The 20017-nt window shown below is 33.8% G+C and overlaps 2 protein-coding genes across 3 annotated transcripts; one reads left to right on the top strand and one right to left on the bottom strand.

Annotated features, from left to right (window-relative positions):
- Positions 1-645: 645 nt before the first annotated feature.
- LOC114258541 (uncharacterized) lies at positions 646-5444 on the top strand. The gene is made up of 2 exons (XM_028198511.2): positions 646-1124; positions 4619-5444. The coding sequence occupies exons 1-2, from the start codon at positions 747-749 to the stop codon at positions 5126-5128; spliced, it is 888 nt and encodes a 295-aa protein (XP_028054312.2). The 5' UTR covers positions 646-746; the 3' UTR covers positions 5129-5444.
- Positions 5445-6724: 1280 nt separating this feature from the next.
- Positions 6725-15745, bottom strand: LOC114258524 (carboxyl-terminal-processing peptidase 2, chloroplastic). 2 transcript variants are annotated; one of them, XM_028198497.2, is made up of 13 exons: positions 15537-15745; positions 13281-13653; positions 13041-13190; positions 12074-12156; positions 11719-11927; positions 10267-10335; positions 9843-9961; positions 8913-8988; positions 8797-8838; positions 8389-8497; positions 7374-7471; positions 7190-7283; positions 6725-7053 (listed from the first exon to the last, which is right to left on the bottom strand). In XM_028198497.2, the coding sequence occupies exons 1-13, from the start codon at positions 15651-15653 to the stop codon at positions 6919-6921; spliced, it is 1674 nt and encodes a 557-aa protein (XP_028054298.2). In that variant the 5' UTR covers positions 15654-15745; the 3' UTR covers positions 6725-6918. The 2 variants fall into 2 exon arrangements, with proteins under 2 accessions (XP_028054298.2, XP_028054302.2); XM_028198501.2 differs by having other exon boundaries at positions 6725-7069; positions 15537-15743.
- Positions 15746-20017: the final 4272 nt, after the last annotated feature.

Genomic DNA, 20017 nt, shown 5'->3' with positions numbered 1-20017 from the left:
ACTGATTCATTTTATTTTTTCTCTCGTACAAGTAAAAAATAAATAAAAAAAAGCCAAATAAACTTTTATAATCTTCATAGCATGCTATTTTAGTAACTTTTCAACTTTTTATAAAAAGATGTATAGAAAAATAGAGAGAGTGATGTGATAATTTATAATAATTTTTAACTGTGTAACTAAAGTATAAACCTCGTTTGACAAGTGTTTGTTTTAACTTAAAAATCAAAAAATTATTAAAAAAATTAAAAAACCTATAACCTATACTAAAAAGTTAAATATTTTATTTTCTCTATATTTTTTATACATCTTTTCGTAAAAAATTAAAAAATTATTTCTAATATTAATTTTTTATCTCATATTTTAATTAAAAAATTAAAAAAATTATTAAAATAGCCTTAGACTTACAAAAAAAATAAAATAAAAAAGTGAACTTAAAAAAAGTTTGTTGCCAAAGGACGACTTTGGAGTCTTTTGGACATTGATTATAATCCAGTTCTCAGGTTATAACCTACTTCTCTCTCATAAAAAGTAATTTTTAATCCGCTTTTAACTAAAAAAAATAACTTTTAATGATCTCATAAAAAATAGCCCATTATTTATTTAATTTTTTAAATTCTGGTTGTGGGTTTGTGGTGGGTATACGTTACAACAAGGAGGGAAGAGAGGGAATGAACCAACCAAAAAACTCCCAAAGGGGTGGAAGAGGAGGAGAAGAGGATAATGGAAAATAGCTCCTCCTCCCAAAAATGAACACTATTACTATTACCCTTACTACTACTTCTTCTTCTTCTTCTATTCCTCTCCTCACCCACCAATCTTCTGCAACTATTTTCTCTCACTTATGTCCCTCTTCCACAAACCCCATTTCCTCTCTCTCTTCTATCCTTCCTCTCCATATTTCTTGCTCCAGGTACCCAAATTCCAGGACATTCCGGACCCACAACAGCTTCTTCAACTTCAGTACCGGAGACGACGACGACGACGACGACGATGATGATGATTTTGGTCGGAAGAGGAGGGGGAGGCGGAGACGGAGGCAGTGGTGGTCGGAATACTCGCCGGCGGAGATGGACCAAGAGCCTGGGATTCTTGAGGAATTCATTGATAGTATTTGGATTTTTAAGGTAATTTTTCACATTATTATTTTCTCTGCTCATATTTTACTCTTTTTTTTTTTCTTTTCAAAATGATGGTTCAACCAGTAAAAAGCATTAACGCTGAGAAAAAAGAGAGATTTTTATTTATTGTTCCATCTGTGTTTAGATAGGGGCAGTTGATAATTGAATATGATTTTTCCAATTATTTTCATATCCGTAATAGTGCAAAAAGAAAGCCCTTTTTTCTAAGTAACTAACTTCCCTCAATATGAATAGGAAGTGCTTTTTGTTCAAGTTCTTGTGGTGTAAAATTCTCATCAATACGAGTCAATTCGGAGTCAATTCCTCTATTCATACCTATTTATTGCTCCCATAGAGTCCCCTGTTCTATGACAACAAAACCTTAATTTATGGATCCTATCGAGGGTTAAATACACTTTTCATTCATTCTCGTAGTTTAATATAAATTTCACTTTTAGGTCTTATCATTTTAAATCGAATAATTTGGTTCTACACTTTTAAATTTAGTTTCAATTTGATCTTTCAGTTGAAGCTGGCAGTTAAATTTTGATGGAATGATCAGATTGAAACTGATTAAAGTGGGGTGACCAAGTTGTTCAAATTAAAATAATAAGGATTAAAGTGAAATTTAGGTCAAATTATAGGGTGAAATGTGTAATCAATCCTATTTTCAACATTTGATGTACAATTCATACAGAATTATGTTATGGCAACTGTTCATTACAAAAACACCACACACTTGTTTTTTAATCATCTGTTGTTGTTGTTGGTGATGGTGTGTGTTTTTTGAGCATGAATTTGGTATAGCTATTGGGAATTTTATAACAAATTGGGTTTCTTTTGGTCTTTTTTCCATAATATAATAATTACTGAGCTGCTAAAACTTTTTATTGGCTGTGATCTATCTAGTAATTTAGAGACATCCTTTGTGTCATTTGAATTCTTGAATAAAATGTTAATGTTGTTTCCTTGTTTGCAATAATCCTTTAAAAATTGAGCTTATTGTAAGTTAAAATTTGATAATTTATTAGTAGAAGCTAAAAAGTACCGCTCTCAGAACAAACAGTCTGACACATAAGCCCAAATATAGTTTAAATTAAGCTATAAACACCCCCAAAAGCTACAACAAACACACCCACCGTCTCCTATATGGCACTAATCCATTGCTAGATTTTATTTTTTTTTGTCGTTTACACAAATGCTTCCTTTCTAATAATTTTTATTGGTAAAGAGGAGCAGAGATTAAGACTAAATGCTACAACTGCTAGGACATGATATAAGAGGAAGAAGATGCGATAAATAGATAATGTTAAGCATGGGTTGGATACCCTTTAAAAAAGCAAAATGATAATGGCATAGTAACTTACTTTTTCCTTTTATTTTCTTTGCAATTGGTGTACAGTAAATCTATACAGAAGGCCTGCTTCTCTCTAACTAAAAACCAAAGGGGAGGAAATAACTAGAGCTTAAGGTGGAGAAACTTGGATGGCAAAATTACCTGATCTGATTGTATTTGTCATAAGCTGATTTTAATAGAAAACGTTTAGGAGGCCATTAAAAGGTTATGTCGAGAATAGGGGTAGGTAGGTCCAAATTGTCATACTTAAAGTATGAAGTTGTATCACTGAATTGGTTAAGTTTAAAACAAAAAACTCGCGTGCAAAACCCCAAAAAACCCATCCCGTTACCATCCCTTCTACTAATTCTGTTTTCTGTATAAAAATTTGGTTGGGGTTTAATACATTGGTTATTTTATTTTTTTCCTCTTTTTATTTATTTATTTATTGTGTATCCTTTACCGTTTAATTTGGAGAGTATGAGTGGTGGTATTTTATGTGGATATATGTTCAGGTCCTAAGTACTATCGTGATTTTTTCTCCTTTCTAACGTTTCTAGATGTTACTTGATTTGCTCTTACAACTTGCTAGTGTTCTCTAGACTCTCTTATCATTTTAGCAACTTATATAGTAGCCTTCTATGTTTTCATGCATATTGGGGCAGAGCCTTTTAAACAATACAGATTCTTCCCTTTGATCCTCTGTTAATCCTTCTTTCGTTCTTAGAAAATTCATACTTGTTCTGCTGTTTAAGTTTCATAACTTCAACCAATCTAGTGCTTCTCCAATGAGATTCAGCAACAATAATGTGCAAAAAAGTTCCGTATACTTTTTTTTTCTTCTTAGACTACAATTTTTTCCTGATACAATTAACAGAGAAGTTGACGTTCTGTTTTGTGATAGGACAACAGAATGGTGACATGCAACCTATCAATCTAATGCTTCTCCAATGAAATTAAGCAACAATAATATGCAAAAAATTATTTACTTCAGTACATTTCTTCTATTTTTCTTCAATGTTTCTTTTTTTGTTTTTTTAAAAACTCCCAACAGTTTGCTGATATAATTGGCAGACAAGTTGATATTCTATGCCTTGATGTTAAAAGGTTCTGTTTGGTATTTGAGTGTTGTGAGCTGCCACTTTCAGCTTTGTTTCAGCAAAAGGCAAGGCATCTTTGCTTGGAAATCAAATTTGGCATTTGAGCGAATTCCTTGCTTTTAATTTAGAAGATTTAATATGTCATGTTTTAGAGAGTACTTCAATTTAATTTTCTTCATTTAAAAATTTTAATAAGAAATTCACTCTCCATAATCAATTTTTTTTTTTTTTTTTTTCCGAACCCATAATCAATTTTTTGTGGTAAGGCCACTTAGCAAAACAAAAGAGCAGAGCAGTGGGCTTTTTTTTTTTTGATCAGCAACAAACAAAGACATATTAAGGCACGAGGTCAAGAAAAATGAGGATACGGCATCCTCTACAAGGAAGATGGAAAACCAAACCAAAAATCAAAAGAAGATACAAAAAGATAAACAAACTAAAACTACATGGTACAAACTGACACCCAGCCTTTAGCCATAAAAAAAAACGGAATCCCTCAGAATACTGAGCTTAAAGAAACAATCTATAATTTTAGTGGTTTGACAGGCCTATGTATTAATTTATTCCGTGCTTTACATATTTTCTCTGAACAAACGATGTTGTCGTCTGCCTAGGCTTCTCCCTACATGTCACTTATTGCACATTCAGATACAAGGCTCTTCACCTCACGAGTGCTGTCTAATATGTACTGCGATTATGTTTTGTAACATACTATGTTGCTTCTTTTTTTGGTATCTGTGGCTTCTATGAACTTAGCAAACCCTCCAGTTTATACGTTTCTTTATCCGACTGACCATTTTTCAATACATAGTTTACTCTTTTGGGGCCATTGCTTTTCGATAACTCAACTCTTTTTACAAATATGAGTTATCTCTGAAAGGATGAACTGAGATTCCCAATAACTAATATTTGAGTTCAAAAATGTTCTTTTGTGCACCTTTGAAAATGTTTTTTGAGAAATTACATTATTCCCTATTAATTCCACATCGGTTTATGAGCTATAAAGAGTTGAAAATGTCAGAATAATGATATTTCTCAATGTTTTACCAAATTGACCAGTGCAGGTATTTGGATCTTATGGGTGGCTGCTTCCAGCCATCGTCATATCATTGCTACTAACAACGGGTCCAAAAGCTTTCCTCATGGCCTTAGCACTTCCCATTGGACAGTCCACGCTTACTCTAGCATTCAAGAAATTGAAAGGCATGACACAAAACAACCCTAAACGCAAGACCAAGACTAAGAAGGCACAGCGTGCCAACACTGCAAGTGATGTCGAGTTAGAAGAAGAAGACGAAGAAGAAAGCGAAGGGACCAGAAAGGTGGCAAGAGGATATCAATCGTGGTTATCTAGAGATGATGCATCCACTTTTGGGGGATGGGATGAGCTTGATAGACTGAAGGAGTTTGATATGGGATCTTCTAGAAGGTCAGCTCGAACAGGTCGGTCAGGAAGGACACGCACAGAGAAGGGAAAGTTTAGCGGCAGAGTGAGAAAAAGCGACATGCCCTTATTGTTGAGGTTGTTGATTGCTGTATTCCCGTTCTTGGGTTCATGGACTAGGATGCTATAACAATCCCTTGGATCAGTGTAAGTATTTTTTTGTCAATTGGGTGACAGATAAAACCCTATACCCTGAATTTAGAAATATCATGGCACTTAAATTATGCGGCACATTCACTGTGTAACGTGGCGTTTCATGCAAAGCGCAAGTCAATCAATGCCAGAATCAAGATATTAATGGATGTTTCTTTGAGAAATGCTGCTTAAACCATTTCCCAATTTTGAAGGATAGAACCTTTCAATGATATTTTTCTGCTTTAGTCAGCTCATTGTATATTTGCTTGAACATTGTTTGTGGTAATAATACAGATTTAGAGTGTCCTACAGATTTTGGCATATAGTGTATTGCTTTTAAGTCACATTTTTGTTTTTTGTTTTTTGTTTTTAATATTTTATTTTTAATTTGGTCTCAGACCATCTTTTTGTTGTTTCTTTTGACCACTCAAACAAGAAGTTTGCACGCACAATATCGAATGTCATCAAAAACATAAGTGAATTTTTTCTTCACATCTATTAGTTGTAAGAGAGATGGTGAAACAAGGTGGGGTATTAAAGTCAGCTCATCAACAAGAGTACAAGATTTAATTATTTTAACTGAATTATGTTGTTATTAGGGTTGGCAATTAAAATGGATATGGTAAATTACATTGATCTCCTTAGATAATTGAAGAAAGAGAAATGATTTTTCCCTCGAATCCCCTGAATCTGAAGAAATCGAAGTCAACAGAGAGAGAGGGAGAAAGAGAGAGGAGAGGAGAGAGGGAAACAGAGGGAGAGAAGAGAGAAGAGAGAAGAAGAGAGGAGAAGGGAAAGAGAAGGAAGAGGGAATGGAGGGGAAGCGGGAATGGAGATAGAGGCAGAGAGAGGGCCTTGCATTTTGCCGATCGCCTAGCCGATCGTCGCAGCTCGTCCGATCGTCACAGCTCGTCGCAGATTGCCCGACCGATCGTCGCAGCTCGTCCGCCTCTGCCTCCGCCTCTTTCTTCTTCTTCTCCTCTTCTTTCTTTCTTCTTCTTCTTCTCTTTTTCTTTCTTCTTCTTCTTCTTCTTCTTCTTCTTCTTCTTCTTCGTTTCTGATTGAACAAAAAAAAAAAATCAAAATTCAAAAACAACGTCGTTTTTCAAATTCGGGCGATTCGGGGAGTTGGGTTTCGAGCTACCAATCACAATTGTTGAAGAAAATACAATAAATTTCACAAGTTTAACATAATTACATAAACTCTCTCAAAATTTCAATTCATATAACCTTTTGCTCCTTTTTCATCATTGATTTGTTAGTTATACGAATAGAAAATGATGTTATATTTTTTACACTAAAATCTAAAAGAGAGATTGATGCAATTATATGCCAAAACTATAAGACTTCTTGTATTTTCATCAAAATTAGAAGGGGTCAGTCCAATATAGGATGTTATTTGAGTACACAGTAAGAACATTCATTAATAGATGTGCTAATGGAGGGTGTCAGTGTTGGAGTTCGAACACCAATTTTTTTTTTTTTTTTGATAATTAGGTGTCTTGATTAGTTTGTGCACATATTGACTAATTCCGAGACCATGAATGATGAAGTTAACAACTGGAAAGTGCCCCAACTACCAGCCTCATCATAACTCTAAATAAATAAATAAATAAATAAAAATATGGGGACTTACAAAAGCTATAGTTTATATACAAGTTCTGTATTCCATACACAAGGGACAAATACAAATGGAAAATTCACCTTTCCATTTACTCACAAATTTCCAATTTTTCTCAGATGCTTGCCAATGTTTTCTTGCAGCAGTAAAAAGAATATAAGAGTTTACAGGTTCATAAAAAGCTCTTTGTCATTGTGAAAATAGCTTGACTCTGTTGAGATAGCAAGCAGAATCAGGGTCCTGGAGGCATCTACAAAAGCCCTTATCATCCTTTGGAAAAGATGCTGGTAGAGGATGGTCTGGAATAACACCAACCTAGAATATGATTCATAAAAAATAAAAAAATAAAGAAGTGGGAAGGAATTATGCATCAATACTGTTTAAAACACGAGCATTCAAAAGCAAGCAAGAGAGACATGAGATTCGGCAACAAACCTTGTTAATGTCAGTGTGAGCAGGTGTTTCATATTGAGCGACTGTAACAACCAAGCCAGAGCCATCAGATAGCTCGAAAACAGACTGAATCTTGCTGTGGGAAGGGGAAGATAGAGCCATAGAGGGTCACATTAGACATAGATCACAATATTTCAGATGACATATAAGCAAAAATGATTATTACCCTTTCCCATATGTTGGTTCACCAAACACCATTGCACGTTTATTGTCCTTCAATGCACCAGCTAAAATTTCACTTGCACTTGCAGTTCCTTTGTTCACCTAAAAGAAGCGTTTAATATAAAGATCAATAATTCTTACCATAAGTTTTTTTTATAAGTAATTTTCATTAAAAATGGACTCTTTTTTTTTTTTTTCCCCAGAATAAAGTCCAAACTCACACATACACACAGAGTGAGAGATGATACTGACTGAAAGAAAAAACTGAAATAAGGATCACTAGAAAAATTTCAGCTGAACGACGACATCTACAGAAGATCAGCCTATTGTTCAAAATAAAATAGCAGAAAGGCCTTTATATAGCGTTTCCTTTATATAGTGTTTGGTTCACCGAAATGAAGTACAATGGAATGAAATGGTCATATTCCTTAGTCTCTTGTGGAATGAATATTACAATGATAAAAGATAATTCTATTTGTAATACATTTTTCATCATTTTAATGAACCAAACTTGAGAATAAACATTATGATAGAATAATTATTCCATGTCACTTCATACCAATAAGGGAAAATGTACCAGTTACACGTATGAATTCACAATTAATGGACAAAGAACAATGAATTCATGATTACTCAATACATGAAGTACCCAGAAAAAAGAAAAAGAAAAAGAAAAATGAATAATAAAGCAGCATCTACAAAGAAGTAATGGTAATCGACCATCAGATTGTGGAACTCTGCTTAGGATATACCATTTCAAGACATAATAGTAATATCTAATGAGAGGACATTTTTTAAAATAATTGTTAGTACCTACTGAGAAGACACTAAACCTAATATAAGAAGCCAGGGAATTAAGCTATTTCAAGAGACATTAAATCAAGCATAAAAACCAGAACTTTTCAGTGTAATCCAGCTTTCAGAATATAACTGTCACAACATTTTTTTGCAAATTTTCTCAAAATCCCAACAATCGTTATCGTAAAATCAAATCAATGAAAGAAAATCAGTTGGCATACCAGCACGGCAAGGGGTTCTTTAGCTGCTATTGCATTGCTTCCGTCAGTGTCATATATATCACGAACACCTTGACCATTGCTAATATACACGATGACACCTTTCTCTAACCTGGTTAGCAATAGCTAATCATGAGAACTTGTGCTGTGTAATTTTCATTCAACAGATGGAACCAGAAACGGTTAAAAAGATAAATGTAATGAATAGAAAACATGGTGCTATAGGCGACAAATCAAAATTAACTACATTATTGATTTAAAGCTGATATTCAAAAAGCAATAGCCTTAGTCATTATCTATAAACATAAGGACAGACAAAATGATTCACAATTGACTTGAAAAAGATACAGCATCAGAAACAGTTAACCAATCAAATCACACAGGCAATATCGATCCTTCTATGGAGCTTACCAAATCTTGGCAATCTCAATTCCTTCCGGGAAAAGACCACCACTGCACCAAATTTAATCTTTCAGAAAACCTGCTAGAGGGCAAGTCTAAATTGAAGCATGTTCAAAGCATATCACCTATTATCCCGAAGGTCCAGTACAAAAGCATTAACATTGTTTCTCCTTAAAGTTTCAATGGCTTCCCTGACAGCACCTGCAAGTGATGTATATTTTCAGAACAATAAAAATGTCTAAAGCTTAAAGTACCTCATGAAAGCTTACTAGTAGAAAATAACAACCACAACCCATTGTCCAGTACAAGTGCATAATTTTTTTTGAAGAATCAAAATTAGATCTCATTGGAAGTCATCTTCAAAAATGTCTTATCTGTCTGGAAAGCATGAAGCAAGCTCGATAGAACGCATTTTGTAGAACCAGGCATCTCACGCAAAGAAAAGGGATTCCAGATTAATTTAGACATCTATATTACATGGTAACTCAAATAATCAACATATTACTCAGGATATGGGGAGTTGGGTAACTATGTATATCATTAACAATTAACAAGGAAAAAGAGTTAAGGTTAGTTGAAAGTACAACAATTTCCAGTTCATTATTTGTCCCAAAAAAAAAAAAAAAAAAAAAACTTCGTTTTAGAAAATAGAATAAGCAGGAAAAAAAGAAAAAAAAGAAAAAAGAGAGAAGCTAAGGCTTCCAACAGTTGATGCATACGGATTATCCAGTGCAGCATTTCTCCAATAACATTTTATGTCTAAAAAGAAAAAAATAAGCTAGGATTCCCAGGCCAACAAGAAACAAGACACATTATACTCTAATAACTCTCTCAAAGTAAAAGTAATTTTATAACTGGGGAGAAGACATCTTACCCTATGATTCATTAGAGAATAATATCAAAACAAAAATTTGGATATTCTGTCTCTTGGGTAAGCTATATGCTAGGAAGTGGAAACAAGCTTTTGCGAAATTAATTTTACATGTCACATTATCTAAGAAACTACGGCTGAAAGTCCGAGTGCCTAATTCCACAGAAATTAACTGTTACTTTACCAGAAGCATTTTGGTTGAATGAAGCTAGTTTGATGTATCCCACTCTAGAGGCATCCTTCCCCAAAGCAGGTATCTCACAGAGTCTTGATTGCACCGGATTCAATGAAACTTTCTCTCGCCTGGAAAGCAGCAGTTGGATAATTTCTTTTGTTTGTAAGATTGAAAATCTACATAAGCATACTTACAGAAAAGATCGAGTGTAACTAAATTACAGTTTTTCCCAAAAGCATACTTGAAAACTTACTGTAGCTCAGCTTAAAAGCTTATTTCAAAGAAGCATAACTAAGTACAAGTCTTACAAACTGCTGGTTCACAATACTAAATGAAAAAAATCCATTCCTTAAAAAAATAAATAAAAATAAATCTAAATAGAAAGGAAGCTCAAAGCTCATTTGAGTAGAGAAGAGTAAGATGCTGAACTTACTTCAAAGATAGCTGCTTTATCTCGGGTCCACTACGAATAGTTAGTTCAACTGCACTGCCTTTGGTTCCCCTGCATTTCAGCCAATTTAGGAATGTCAACAAATCCATATAGGCAGAAGAAGCATAAATAAACACTTGAAAGTAAACAATTACATAGTAAAAGTAGTCAGACAAATCACATACCTAGTTGAGATAATTAGTAGTAACATATTACGAGGGCTTAAGTTGAACCTTATGAAATGTAATATGCATTCTCAGCTCTCCAAGCCTCTCAGCATTCAAATTCATAAGACAACAGTATTTAATTATGGGCAAGATCAAGAATGATGCTGCCAAGTCACTTGACAATAGAATTTCTGCTATTCAAAAGCTCTACACTTTATCGACAAGGGAAAAAGAAGAAGAAAAAGAAGAATCACCCTCTCTGATTTCCAAAATCCATAGAAACAAGGAGAAGAGTTACTGCTCAAAAAAGTGGTACATCTATCTATCTAAGCTGCTAGACAGCCAATCTGTTACCTACCCAACTAAGGCCCTGTTTTAGAATACATCTCACAACTGACCTAACTTAATGCGTAGAAACTAAACCAGAGAACATAAGACAAGAACTTAAAACCCAGATCACCCAGTAAGTAGTCACCTTATTCTTCACCATTTCCTCTGGACTAAACTTTCTTTTCCCCTGTTTCTTTGGCCCATGCACGCTGGAGGTTTGGAGGGTTAAGTTCCACAGACCTTGCCTAATTTCACCCATGTTGTATTATAGATTCTTGACATTTTTCAGAATTTAACCAAGGTAAATGCCTTCCACTTGCATGCAATTGTTTCTGAATTAGGGCCCCTCAAAGCCTGATTAGTACTAACTACTGTTCCAACTCATTGTGGTCCGGTGGACCTCTGTAATCTGACCCAAAGATTACCACAAGATGGTGCCTTAACTGCTCTGTGCAACTAATGAAACCTAAAGTTCAAAAACTGACATGACATCACAAAATTGCAACAGCAACAAGGAATGTCGACCACACACCTTGTAGGGAAGGTGGTACTTGTCTCTCAACCTTGACATGGGAGTTGAAAGCCCCTCGATGCCATGAAAAAAAAGAAGAAAAAAAAAAGAGAGAGATTAAATAGCTATAAAATAAAAATTCAGTGCACCATAAGCTGTTATGATAGATATCATGATAGAAAAGTTAATGCACGTTTTAACTGCCAGTCTAAATATTTCATTTCTCACCACACATTGTATGCACAAGTAATCAGACAATACAATTCTAAAATAAGGGTTCAATGCGAGATAACCCAAGAGAAGGAATTCAATAATAGTTTAAAACTGGCAAATGTACACTATTCTACAACAATGCAGCACTGGATCTCATTGAGTGATTGTAGCTAATATTTGGTGAACAAAAATGTTACATGGAAAACTAAGTGATGAGCATAGTAGAGAACTCACTGCAAGCGCTCTGCTGCATCATATATGCCCATGGTTTCTGTACTTGTGTCATCAATTTTCAGGATAACATCCCCAGACAAAATGCCAGCCTTATTTGCAGGACTGCCTGGAGCAGCTGAAATTACCACCAGTCCTGCACGTAATCCATCACCTCCTGTAGGGTAGCCAATTGACAGCCCTACACCTGTAAGAGCACCTTGTGTCCCTGACTGCCTTCAAAGGACATATTAACAGATTTTAGAGAGAATATCAAAAGACACAAAATTCGCTGATCCAGAATAGTTAAGAAAAGGCATCCTCAAGTCAAAGAACAAGATACATTAAATTAAAGGGGTAAGAAGAAACTGCCTTGTACCCGCAGACTCTTAAACTTTTCAGGCTCCAAAAACCTAGTGAAAGGATCATCTAGGGTGGCAAGCATCTTCCTGATTGCCGTATCTGAATACAAATATACATCCCAATTTAAAGAGGTCTTGCATTTGATGGACAAAAATAGCAGTTATAACTAGTGTCAATGAAGGCCTAGAACTGGTTAAACAGTACAGGAATGAGATACAAGAGTTTGAAGTGATTGCACAAAATTAGAGTTCTATTGTATCAATTACATGTCAAACCAACTTGACACAAAAACTATTTGGCGTTCACTAAAACCCATTCAACACAACCATACACAGCATTACATAGATTTAGCCTAGAAGACCTTTCATATTGGGTTAACAAAACCTATGGCCCATACTCACTCAATCTATTATTGGCCAACAAAAAGGATACCTACATTATACCATAAAACAAGTCAATTAAATACACTGTCAAATAAACAGGCAACATTAGAAACAATTAAAAACTGAGTTACATTAACTTGTTTTAGTGTCGTGAACATCTAGGAAGAGATCCAACAATCATGATTGCAGCATATCAATTGCCTAATAACAGTACAAAATTAGACATGTAAACACCTTCCTTGAAAATAATCATGATGGAATTATCATCCCTTTGATTTTAGTTTATATACTTTGTAATTATATGATAATATGAATTTCTTTTTTATTATTTTGTGTTTAGAATAGAATGTGATGCATTCTCGAGTATTCATTGGTTCATTGCATTTTCTCTGTACATAAAACCAACTTTATTTATCGAAAGTTTTGTCAAAATATACAATCAATAGTTCTCCATGCCTCCAATAAAAGAAGATTCACTTTAGTCATTTATTTACATTTTTGTTATTTTAATATAATGCCGAGTTACATGAAATAAATTTGTGATACTACGGATGCAAACCCTTGTGGAACTACATGATTCCAAAAGCATAGAAAGCATACATGTCTCTTCTCGAGATTTCATTGGTTCATTGCGCAGTGCAATTTCTCTGTACCTAAACCAACTTTGCCCATTGAAAGTTTTGTCAACATAAGCACGATCAATTGTTCTCCATGCCTCCAAGAAAATAAGATTTTCTTCGGTCAAGGCCCCTGTAGAATGGTAGCTTTCAAGTATTATGATGGAAAATGAAACCAAATTCTGGAAAACCAAATTTTAATTTATAGAACGATCTAACTTACAGGATGGAGTTTTGCTGACAGCAAAAGAAATTGTCATAACAAGTACCATTCCAACAAGAAGGCGGACAAAAAGAATGGGCGTGTCTTTTTTAAAAAATTTGGAACATTTTATTGCTTTCTGAGGACTGATGGTGTACTTCCTCAATTTGGTAAGGTATCCAAACCTTACTGAAAACAAACCACATTGAGATGTAATCTTTTTGCCATGCCTCTGTGCTGGTTGACAAAAGAACCTGGGCCTATAATCTCCTACCGAATAGAAAACAAGCTCACAACTTCTTGGCCTGTCATTGACATCTTTACTTATATATGATAAGGATTTCCTCAATTGAGTTTTTATTATCCTGACGGGAAGAGGATTTTGCAGCCGCACCTGTGAAGAATCCAATTAAATGTGTCAGTAAAACGTTGTCTTTATGATCACTGAATAACCTTCATATTGACATAAAACTATAAATCGGTATCATTTAGTTTCAAGAGACGTAAGATGATAAAAAATAAGAAAATTCAAGCACCTATCTAAATCTATTTAAAAAAAAATTCAATGTTCTATTTTAATTAGCCAAGTGTTTTGGCTTGACAATGTTGTACTTATTTTGGTGGCTTACCAGTTTTGAAATGTTAACAATTAACACTTGTTGACTACAGTAGTAAGCTCCATTAATTGTCTATAGTATAAAAATATCTATTTGTGCAACTTATGTGTAATGATAAAAGTTTCTCTTTCTTTTTAAAATTTAACTTTTTTATAAATATTAAAAAAAAAAAAAAAAAAAAAGTGCCATATCAATGGGAAGGCCTCAATGCATAGTTTTCATTCAGAACAATTGTTATAGTCATCAACCCTCATGGTGAATGACAACATACAAGGACGGATCCAAGATTCTAACATGGGGAAGGGGGTAATACAAACAAAAATTTTAAAAAGAAAGTAAAGATTACAACATCAATTTCTACTGACACAAAATGTGAAAATAACATGAAAAATATACATTCATGTTGGACGAGCTTAAAGTATGAACCATATGCTGGCACTAAGAATGATTTGTTTACACACATTAATCCAACCCCATAGCTTATTGAGATAGGTTGAAGCATAGGTGGCACGTTCTTGCACCAAAGTCTAAAAATAAGACAAAAAACTTCCCGTTTGGGATGACAGTTTGGGCTAAAATAGCATATAAGACAAAATAAGCTATTTTAGTCAAATAGGACAAAATGTCACATCCAACTTATAATTATTTTATTTTTTCTCTCACAAAAGTTAAAAAGGTCAAAAACCCTATCCCAAACGAGATTTTTTAGCCCCAGGCTAAAAAAGCCAAAAAGCCTCCGTTTGGGAAGTGGGTTGGCTTTTTGGCTTTTTGGCTTTTTTGACTATATGAGCCTGGGCTCAAAAGCTAGCTTTTTGACTTTTTTCATTTTTTTGTGAGAGAAAAGTGTAATGATTATGGGATTGGATGAGATGTTTTGTCTGTTATGGCTCATGAGCCTATTCAGTCTTTTATGACTCGTTGAGCCAAAAAAGCCCAATGAGCCCTTGCCAAACCAACCCAAAGTCAACCCATATCTCAAACGAACCCTTAAGAATATAACTAGAGTGAGGGTGTTTAAAAAAGTTTTTTGAGTTTTTTGGGCTAAAATAGCACTAAAAGATAAAATAGACTAAAATAGCTAATAAAATAAAATATCATATCAAATTCATAATTATTTCATTTTTTTTCACACAAACACCCCCACCCAATTAAAAAAAAAAAAAAAATCTTTCCAAACACAATTATTTTACCCTACTAAAATAGTCAAAAACTAAAATAACTTACCAAAATAGCAAACTTCCCAAACGAGGCCAATACTAGAAAAGTGTCCAAAATTTGAATCTATGATATAGATTTAAACTCAGTGTGGTTTGAGCTACACTTGAATGAATGTGACCCACATTTTAAATTCTGGGTACTTTTATGGGTAGGTAATAGTGCTGGCCTGAATATCAGAAATGCCAGAATTTTAATCTATAGAATATAAGCAACCACGAGTGAATTTGCATACAAGTGTACCCATCCAACATTCACCCAAAAAGTTGCTGAAAGAAAATTGAACAACAAAAATTGATATGTATCACAAAAATTCAAAGGATATATCAAATTTTGAATTTGCATAAAGTATACCTATCCAACATTCCGTTTGGTTACCAAGAAAAATTTAGAAAAAACCGAATTCAGTATTTTTTACTAATAATTTTATTTCGTTGGAACATACCTTGGGAGAGAAATTGGGGTTTATGTGTGCGTTGGAGACGAGAAAGGGGGGAGAGAGAGACGAAGAAGCAGTAACAGAGCCTCCAATTACCACCACCATCTCCACCGAAAGGCACATCCAGAAGAAATTGAACTTTTCTCGATTTATCGTTGCCAAGTGGTGCTGGGGTGCTTTGCTTCAGAGTGGGCGTTTACTTGTCCAGTGGTTACTTGGTTTTGTACCTATTCATTTTCAGTTCTCAAAATATTTTTATTGAATTTTTTTTTAATATTCTAAGAAATTTTTTAATTTTTAAACACATTTAACATAAATATACTTCAAAAATATAATATTTGTAAATTTTTTTTAAAAAAATTCACTAAATATCAAAAATACAAAAAATATAAAAATTCAATATATTTTTCGTATTTTTGTGTACTTATTAATTTTTTAAAATATTTTTTTACAAATATTTTACTATTTAGATATATCTAAGTAAAGTATATCTAAAAAAGTAAAAAAAATACTTAAAATATTAAAAATATTCATTAAAAAGAAAAAAATACGAAAAATAAAAAATTTAATTTCTAAAAAACTAAATTCAAAAAACTAAAACCAAACATACTGATTTTTTTTTTTTTGGGTTACGCTTGCCGTCTTTGCATGAGGTTTGTTCGATTTATTCATTTATATGAGTTTTAAAATTAATTAAAATATGTGTAAGTTTGTTCGAATACTTGGTCATAAAAATAAAAATAATAATAATAATAATTTGCCCTAGTATTATACTATATTGAGAACATGACGAATCGGGTCGGTAATTAGAACGGATCCGAGCCAGCTAATTTTATAAATTAAAAAATAAAATAATTGATAATAATTATGAATAGTGATTTATAATTAATGAAATAAAAGACGTAAAAGAAATAAATGATTGAATATGCCTTATTTGGGAAGTGGCTAAATTAGGGGGAAAAAAAAGTTTAAAAAATCATTACAAAAGTCAATATATTCTCTATGCATTGTTACACTCCTTTGTTTGAAAGGTTAAAAAATCACTATGAAAATCAATTTGAAGATGAACTTGAGTTTTGATTTTATGATATTCAAAAAATTAAAGGATGTATATATTATATACATACAAATATAAACAAGGCATGAGGTTAGAATGGGACGGGCAAAGCAAAATCTATTAGAAAAAATACAAGGAGTGGGACGGGAGATAGGGGGTAGACCGGGGGAGATTGGGTTTGAATGAGTGTTTTTTATTTATTTTGTATTTTATTTTATTTTTATTAAAGATAAAAAGTAGGAATGACAACGGGTTTAGGTGGGGTTGAGGATTACACTTCCGATCCCCAATTCCTAATCCCTGAAGGTAAAAAAATTTCTGTCCCTGCCCCCGATCCCTGGCGGGGAACCCATCACCCCTCCCTCCGCCTCCGCCCCCTAACGGGGATCTGGTTTCCTTGACCCCCCCTTTTTTTTTTTTGAATTTTTCTCAACACAAGAACAACAAATAAATTTAATATGTTTTCAGTATGTTTCATCATCATCATCATCAACAATCATCGTCAACAACTTAAAAAAAAATTGAAATTGTTATGCACACATATATATATGTGTAAATCAGTGGTAGATCTGTTCAACAACAACAACTAAAGATTTGTTCATTATACACACACACATATATATACATATATATGTATCTATCAGATCTAAGAAAACCTTAACCAAAAAAAAAAAAAAAAAGATCTAAGAAAGCCTTAACAAAAAAAGTTGTTATGCAAACTTTAACAAAAAATAAAAATAAAAATAAAAATAAATAATTGAGTTGTTCTTACAGATTAGATCAGAGAGAGAGAGAGAGAGAGAGAGAGAGAAAGAGAAAGGGAGATCATCGTTGAAACTTTAGATGAGATATTCAAAATTTCAAATCTCATGCCCGGTGGTGGTGGTAGATCTGGATCTCGTGGCTGCGCAGCTTCAACAATGAAGGCTGGTGGTGAGAGAGAGCATCGTTATCGAAGTCACGGCAATAGGCGGAGGCGTTGGAACATAGAGAAGGTGAGGAGAAAAAGGTCATAATCGGAGACTAAGCCGCCATTAACGAGGCAGCAGACGGGGGTGATGGAATAGAAAGAAAATGAGGAGAAGATAGATAAAGGGGATAAGAAGAGAGAGAGAAAGAGAGAGAGATGAGAACAGTCTGTGAGTGTGTGAGGTTGTATTAGGGTTTGATTTATATATATAGGGGTATAATAGTAATTTCAGTTTCGGGGAAACGGGGACAGAGATGGGGCCGGGGACGGGACAGGACGGGATCGGGGCCAGGGAACATATCATTGTCTCCAGCCCAAAAATTGTCGAGAATTCATTTTCGAATACCATCCCCGGCCCGTCGGGGATATTTTCGAGAAAAAACCATTCTAATTGAGGTCGGGGGACTGGATCCCCTTCAGCTTGGGTTCAAATTACCATCTCTAATAGAAATGTATGTTTTTGGGTTCACCTCTGAACACAAAACTCAAGCTTTGTATTGGCATTCAGCCCACCAAAGGACACAACCTCTCAACTCAACCCATTTTTGGGCTTTCATATTCATTAAAACCGACAAAATAGTAGCAAAATGGCCTAAGTTAATGCATGGACTTAGCAACTCAAAAGAAAGACAAGGCTCTAGTCTTGGGCTTTCAAGAAGGCTCGACCAAATAAGCTATAGAAAGTCTCACCAAATAGTGAACACAAAATGAATAGTTAAAAGAGAAAAAATATATATATATATATATATAATTAATTTTTTGTTATGATTTTGTGTAACCGTGGATAGTTATGATTGATTCTTTTATTTAAAAATAAAAATTAATGAATACAAATGATATCTTGTCGTATTATACAGGAATATAAAGAGTAAAAAAAAAAAAAAAAGTGCTACTATTAGCACTCCATTAATTATTTTGGACTCCCTATTTCTTTGGAGTCCCACTTATAAATTCTAAAACTCTTAAAATTTATTTTCTCCCCCCAAATAATACCAAAATTATCCTTGTGAAAACATTCAACTAAATGCACACCCCCACACCCCAAAAACCTCTTTATAAAAAATCTTAACAAAACTTCAGAAGGTGATTACTACTTCATCTCCACATATTTGTTCATGACCAAAAACCTTAACAAAACCCAAGAAGGTGATTACTACTTCATCTCAACATATTTGTTCATGTTCTGAGAAAATAAATATAGGGTTTTTTTGTCGTTGATTTAAAATTTTCCTTTTATGAGTTCTGCGATCTCTACGAGTTTCGATTATCTGTTCCTGAACAAATAAGAAATGTTTGGTTACCTGTTCTCGAACAAATGAACAATGTTCGGGCTTGTGTTCTCAAATTTCGATCATTTTGTTTGGGAGTTCAGTCCGAAATGACGAACAATTTTTATTATTTTTGCTATTTTTTTTCAAAAAACTTACCCTTATAAGGTCAATCTCCTCTAAGCTAAGAACACCATCAAAGCAATGAACCTCTTTTGAGATTTTATTGTTGTACTCCTCTCGTCTCATAGAGTTGTGGTTGTTGAAAAAAATTTCACTCATTGTCATTGTCGGATAAATGTAGGTAATCAAATAGTTGCCACCGTTACCGCCGAAATATTACCGCAAAAGGGTTTTGAAGGTTTTAAGAGTGAGTAGGTTTTGAAGGTGGAATTTTGGAAAGATGGATGGGTGGTGATGGAGGCGAGTGCTCTCATAAATCCTAACTCATGATGTAGTAGGTATGTGGGCTTAATTGTGAGATGGGGTGTCCCAAAATTATTGATACATTTTTTAGTAATTTCATTTGAGGTTATTATTGTAATAAAAAAAAAGCTAAAAAATAGAATATTTAAAATAATTGATAGGGTGCTACTAGCAATACTAAAAAAAAAAGGTCCTCTGATTCAAAATTTACAACACAATTTGACTCATTTTAATGAATGGAAATCCTTTTAGAATAAAGCCCACGACCTCTTTTCGCCTAACTTGAAAAACCATCTAGTGTGCTTTTTCACTTTTACAATTGTATAACTATTTTTTCTGATATTTTATACATTATAATTCTGTGTTTTCTTATTATGAAATGAGGACACAATCACGTAATAGGTCAGACATGTTATATAACTTCTCTCATATGCCGACGCCGCATGAGATCAATTTAGTGTAGCTCAATTCATATTTAGACTATACTAAAGCAATTATGGCATAATTTCTCACTCTTAGCAAGGGTCTAGATCAAAACTTATGATTTTCAAAGAATTTTGACTAGTGGTTAACCCATTGATTAGAGAATTCTTTCTTGGAAAAGTAGTACAGAGGCATGAAAGTTAGGTATGTACGCTTCAATAGCAGATATGGATTAATAAACGACATTCTTTCTCTAACGACTATGTCTATTTCTGTTGACGAAGCCATGAAACCGACGATGGAAATCACTTCAGAGGAGAAAGATCACCTAGTGAGAAGCACT

Source organism: Camellia sinensis, chromosome 7, assembly GCF_055761805.1.
Source record: "Camellia sinensis isolate YWXY chromosome 7, ASM5576180v1, whole genome shotgun sequence".
NCBI classification, from domain to species: Eukaryota; Viridiplantae; Streptophyta; class Magnoliopsida; order Ericales; family Theaceae; genus Camellia; species Camellia sinensis.
This window is presented reverse-complemented; position numbering and strand designations above follow the sequence as displayed.